This window comes from Fusarium verticillioides (assembly GCF_000149555.1).
Source record: "Fusarium verticillioides 7600 chromosome Unknown supercont3.28, whole genome shotgun sequence".
Taxonomy (NCBI): Eukaryota; Fungi; Ascomycota; class Sordariomycetes; order Hypocreales; family Nectriaceae; genus Fusarium; species Fusarium verticillioides.
The window spans coordinates 3,291-9,212 of NW_017387865.1; the positions used below are offsets into that span (position 1 = coordinate 3,291).

General features: G+C 46.3%; 1 protein-coding gene across 1 annotated transcript; it reads right to left on the reverse strand.

Moving 5' to 3' along the window:
• Positions 1 to 4,108: 4,108 nt before the first annotated feature.
• FVEG_14063 (hypothetical protein) lies at positions 4,109 to 4,666 on the reverse strand (the record flags this gene model as incomplete). The annotated part of the gene is made up of 2 exons (XM_018903399.1): positions 4,109 to 4,369; positions 4,574 to 4,666. The coding sequence occupies 2 exons, from the start codon at positions 4,664 to 4,666 to the stop codon at positions 4,109 to 4,111; spliced, it is 354 nt and encodes a 117-aa protein (XP_018762146.1).
• Positions 4,667 to 5,922: the final 1,256 nt, after the last annotated feature.

Sequence of the window (5,922 nt, forward strand, 5' to 3'; positions counted from 1 at the left end):
TAATTATAGGTTATTATAGACTTAATTTTAAGTTATTTTAAAAAGCCTAAAAAGTAAAAAGGATTCTAGCCTTATTTAAAGGCTATAATATATTAAGTTATTAAGAATTAATTAATTAAATAAAAATATTATAAAGTAAGGGATTTTTAACTTATTTACTTAAATCACTTACTTACTTATTAATTATATTATTTTTAATATAAAACTTTATTAACTATACTTTATATATTATTATAAAGATATTTTATTTTTTTAATAATATAATATCTTTAAATAGTTTTTATAATTTTTAACTTATTTAAATTTAAGCCTTTAGGGTTAAAGCCTTAGTATTAATTACTTTAATTAAATAATAATAAAGAAAGCCTTTAGCTTACTAAAGCTAAGAAAAGTATCTTTTTATATTTATAAATTAAAGTTACTTATTTAATTAGATTATAAGGTTAAAAGTAGTACTTTATAACTTTAAGACTTACTTTTAAAGTTATTATATTTTTTAAATACCTGATCCGGGCTGACAGCTTGTAGCGGTTTGTAAGTATTGAACGAGTTCATGGGCCTGAGTAGCGACTTGTAAGAACTGGTCTTAGAGAACTTCTTTGATGTCCTGGTCTGCTGTTCAGCGGAACGTTGTCTGTCGATTGCAGGGGCCACGATTCGTAATGTTCTTGTTTAATACTCTGTATGCAAGGATGCATTTAAACAACGAGGCGTTGGTATCTCTGCACCGCACCATATAATGAAATATGATGCCTGACGTCCAAGGCTAAGTCATTCTTCCAATCAGAACAACAAGCTTTCATCTTATCATCTTATTTCTCTAAGCGGCCTGCGACTCCTTGGTGATCAAGCCCCGGTTCAACGTCATAATCGCGTGCCGTTCAATATCGACTCAAAGGTCAGTGCCATCATAATATCCAGGGATAGGAGTGCCGTCAAATCCAGGAGAGTCTGCCTATCAACCGAGTTCAGGCATGCCATGTAGCTCAAGAGCATCATGTCTAAGAAGTGGAGTCATGATTGACCTCTTGCGGCGGCAACTTACTAACATAGCTTCCGTAAGAATCCCATCCACAAGCTAACTTCTGTTGCTATTCCACGTATTAGAAATCCCCGGCAGCTATCGAAGGACTTGATCAGCAGCAACTTAATACATCCGATTAACCAAGCGAACATTTCCCAAGATCCGCAAGTATTTTAAAGAAGATGGGTGTATATGTGAGAGAGGTAACAATGAACCTGGCATGGATCAACTACTGTATCAAAGGTATCACCAACGCTAAGACCGGTCGAGACAAGTCCTCCTCAATTAGCAAAAGCACTGGCACTGACACTAGTGATCTCGCAGCCACTTGCTCTCAATATAAGGGTACAAAACGCCGAGATGGGTAAAGCTGATCTGATCATAGCCATTCCTCATCTTACATATACCGCCAAGGTTCGCGTCTGGCTTGTCGTCACGCCTACATCCCATGTCAGTCAGAGGCGTCGTCATCACAGTGGCGTGGCCCCAGACACCACGACACCCTTCACATGAAAGGCAATGGCACAAATCTTCGCTAGGCATCCACACGGGACCACATAGCCCCCAGAATAGAGACAAAGCGAGCTGGGTCGTATTTGGTAAGGCGATGAACTAGACCGTGACCTGGAAGTCGCTCAGTGGGCTCATCTGGAAGAGAAGGCCGACAACAATCAAGTTACTCTTCCTCCCTTTCTGTTACTCGAGGTAACCTAATACCAAAAATTACGATCCTGCCCGGAATCAAGGCGCCGAATATGAAGGTCTTTTCTCACCATGGACGAGTATTAGAAACAGAAACAAGGGTAAAGGTTTAGTTGCGGAAGAGCAGCACGACACTGTTCTTATTAGCAACGCCTTTGAGATTCGATAAACAGACAGCATTCTCGAACTTTACCAACTGCTGAAGTCGGCGCAAGGCCCGTTCTGTAATCCGCGATTACCTACCTCATGGACACTATCACACGCCACATGAGCGCAACACAAAGCCGAGACAGAGGGAACCGGCTACAAGTCTCACACCAGAATGGCAACATGTCAGCCTGGAGAAGCTCAAGAAGGCACTGTAGCTCAAGCGCAAGGCTATTACACTGCTTATGCACGTCAAAGACAAAGGTAATATTCTCATAGCCCCGGCGATTTGGTTTATTGCTAACGTAGGCCTATTTCCTTGAAGCTGGAACCGATGCTGGCACCGGCTGAAGCTGTGGGCACATTCAAAACGTGGTGTCGCTTAGTTACTTGAGCTGCATTACGTTTACTCAGCACGCAAGCAGTTCAATCACGATACTGTCGCCGGTTATCTTCGAAGTCTGGCTCATCAAGCCACGCTTTTCAAGGTCAAGAACAAGAATTAGGCAACCCTCAGTTAGATCCTTGTACAATTATAAATCATGGACCGCCGCATGGACGACATGGACACCTGGAAATACATATCGCTTATGATTGGTCGCAAGTCGTGACGAGAACCACGCTGAGCTATGGATTCGACAATCTTACGGACGGCCGGGTAGAAGTGGTCTCATTCCACCGCGACCAAGATAATAAGACCGCCGACGCTGGTTCTAATGCTGAAAGAAACGTGAGTGGCAAGACCGTCGGTGGCTCGGTCCTACAAAGGTTTGGCACTCAGCAGACGCAGAAGAACTGATCAGAGTACACAAGAAGGATCAAGCACAAGGCCAAGAGTGACATTGCCAATTACAACGCGTGGGCCTTTGACGCAGAGGAGAAACAAGACAAGCGACCCGCCAGCCTCGAAAAGGTGGTAAAAGACCGACCTTGTCAACTTCCGTGATGGACTAATTCTGCTCCCTCGGGCCTTGGAGCAAAATGTAAGTATTCCACCCCACATCAAAGTGAGATCGAAGATCCGTTGCGACGGCTCCTCGACTAACTACCGTTTGACAAGACCATTGTGCGAACATTGCTGAGTAAGTAGCAACGCCCGAGGTATCGCTGCATAAATTCCAAGTAGAATCGTATAGGCTAGGAGCTGCCGGGACGTGGTTAGCAAGATGTCCAGGGCAAATGGGAAGCAGAAGACAGACCAGGAGCGTCATGTAAGGCCACACCATTATCTTAAGTTGAGACGGTCAAGACGTCTTTCGCACAGGGCCTGGATGCCAACTGTAGAAGCAGCATGTTTATACACACTTACGAAGGATAGAATGTTACTGTACCACCAGGTCTACTGATCGGCTATCGTGCCAACCTAGGTTTAACGCTTTCGAAAAGGTCAAGCAATAAAGACAAGGATGCTACCATTCTGCTAGAGGTATTTGATCGTCTCCCAGGGTGCAAGCCAAGTCTTTAAACAGGGCAAATTTGAGAGTAAGGCGAACTGTATATATACGGGCCTTGTACTGTCCCTAAGCTACATAGTTTGCCCAATTCAGGACAGAGCACATCGACACCGAAAGCCGTTCGGTCCTTGCAATCTAGCTCATGCAAACTCCGACAACAGGAGGACCTTGAAGGGGGCTAGCCTTACACGGGCGGCTATCATGCCTCAGATTCACAAAGACATTGAAGATCGGCTGAGGAAGGCGCGCGGCGTGACTGGAATAATCGATATGATGGGCACATTGAACCTCCTAGTCGCTGAACAGATGGCAGTTTCGTACTTCATCTTCCTCACGGAAAATGTGGACTTCTTGATGGACTACTCCACGACCAGCACGACCACCGCCTGCTGAGTCTATCCTTCGCGACTCTGTCAATAGGAGTAGGTACTAGAGACTGGAGGGAGCCTGGCCATCGGGATCAGAGGAATAATGGTATGGGATAGCTAGCAATGCTGGCCAATTGGTAGTTCGGTCTTTACGGTTCACCTGCTCAAGATAGAACGGGCCACTTGCGTCCGACGTTCCAAAGCGATGGCTATGCTTCTAAATCAGTAAAGTTATTTCGACGGTTCAAGATGACAGCGATGGACAAAGCTAGAAATGTATGGTGACGCCAACAGGTCTTCGTCTTGAGGCTGAGGACGACTTGGCCGAGGGGTTACGGTAAGGGGATTGTGTTTACGTGATTCTGGGTCCAATCGTCTGCAAGTTGACCTGTGTTAGTGTCTGAATCTCAATATCATGGGACCGACTGGCGATATTTCGTAGAGCGTAGTAGATGGTAGCGGTGACGAGTATGTTTGGCTTTGAGAGTAACGAAGGCTTGGTCGATAGGTGTAGAGGGCGCAATCGTGTCATCGGTGTTCCGCACCGAACATGTATATCCAACTGTGTATTTGGTCGTTTCGGACTCGGGGAGGCGGGCCGGGCAGGCATACGACGAGGCAACGGCACTTTGATCGATGGGGCGCGAGAGATCGAGGTACAGTGTTAGTTTATGCTTATCCACGTTAGTATAGTCTCAAACTCCAAAGTTATAGGCGAAGCGGTGGCATTCAGCAGCCAAGTTAGGCCTGTGATGTTCATGACTCCGGACAAGCTCGTCGATTACGGCCCAAGGAATAGTGACTACAGTACTGCTATTATAATTAATCATATCAGGGTGACAGCTTTAGCAGCTGCCTCCACGACTCTCCTCTGTGACGTAGACACCTTGGGCCGTCAATCGAATAGCAAGGCCTGCCCGCAACCCAGAAATCAGGCCAGAGCCAGGCCCAAACTTATGCGGTTGTGCCATTCCATTCCAACAAAGATATGTGTATTGTTAGTCGAGAGGGTAAGATTCAAGCAATTAAAGTTACTGGTAAGAGAGCAGGCGGCATTAGACTGGGCCGCGTTATGTAAACTCGGAAGAGCAAAGGGTTCATAAATTGGCGGAAATCGAGGAGATGGGCTGATGCAGTCATAAGGATTTCTCAGAAACGAGATGCCACAATTGTGCTTGCATTATTGATCGAATGCGCGTCAGTCGAAGGATTGCGCTTGCTCGTGAGGCAAAAAGGAAGTGTTTTAGGCTGGGTTATATAGACACCTCAAGTGCGAGATTCAGGTAACGCGACAGGCAAGACGCACTAGAGTTTTAACCAAGATAAGGGGCTTGATTTGCGACAATCGCCAGATCGAGCATCAGAGGCGGCTTTGGAAGTCATAGCCGAAGGCAGTAGGTCGTCTAGGGCAAATATTTAACTACAGCAATAGGGTCAATGTTTAGACTGTGAAGAATGCGTTAAAGTGACATCACCGCCCGTTAAACCTTTTCCCTCTCACTTCTATCCTCAATCATCTTTTCATCCTTCACCCCATCCCCTGGGACTTCAACTCGCCGGTTGGCAGACCATGCACATTCACCGCATCGAGCCATTGCACTAGAGATAACCTCTCTTCTCTGCAAGCTTCAACAACTACCGTCACTACACGCCGCCCGCCACGCACCAGCGTTTTTCCCTTGTCACCCCAACATCGCGGCACAACTCGAAGAGGCGCCCATCATCATCAATTGCGCATATCATCGCCATCGCTCTACGAACCTAGCGCTCCATTGATACGCGCAATACAGCATCCGCTACGCGTCCGCCTATCTTTTGTGAGCTGGAATTCTTCTTCTGGCTCCTGTGATTCATAACGAGCGTGCCATAACGATACGCCATTTACTCAGTTGAAGCTTTCCCGTCCGTCACCAATTTTCCCATTCCCGCACGCGCCCGTCTAACGGCTACATAAACGGCCTGCAGGTTGGTTCATCGGCCCTTGAAAGCGAGTATGGTGAACCATAGCCTCGCGTCAAGCTGCTCCTAAGAGCTCGCGTGTCTTTCTCATCCAAGCCTCAGTAAGTTTCCTACGTCAACATCCTCCCGCGCAAGATTCTTCACAAGCCTCTGCAGCACCTGTTGCTTCACTGTATGCAAACCATTGCTGATTCTTTGCAGCAGTCGATGAACCACAAAAACACACAAAAAAGCCTACAAGAACTGCCGCCTGTCCGAGAGCCCCGGT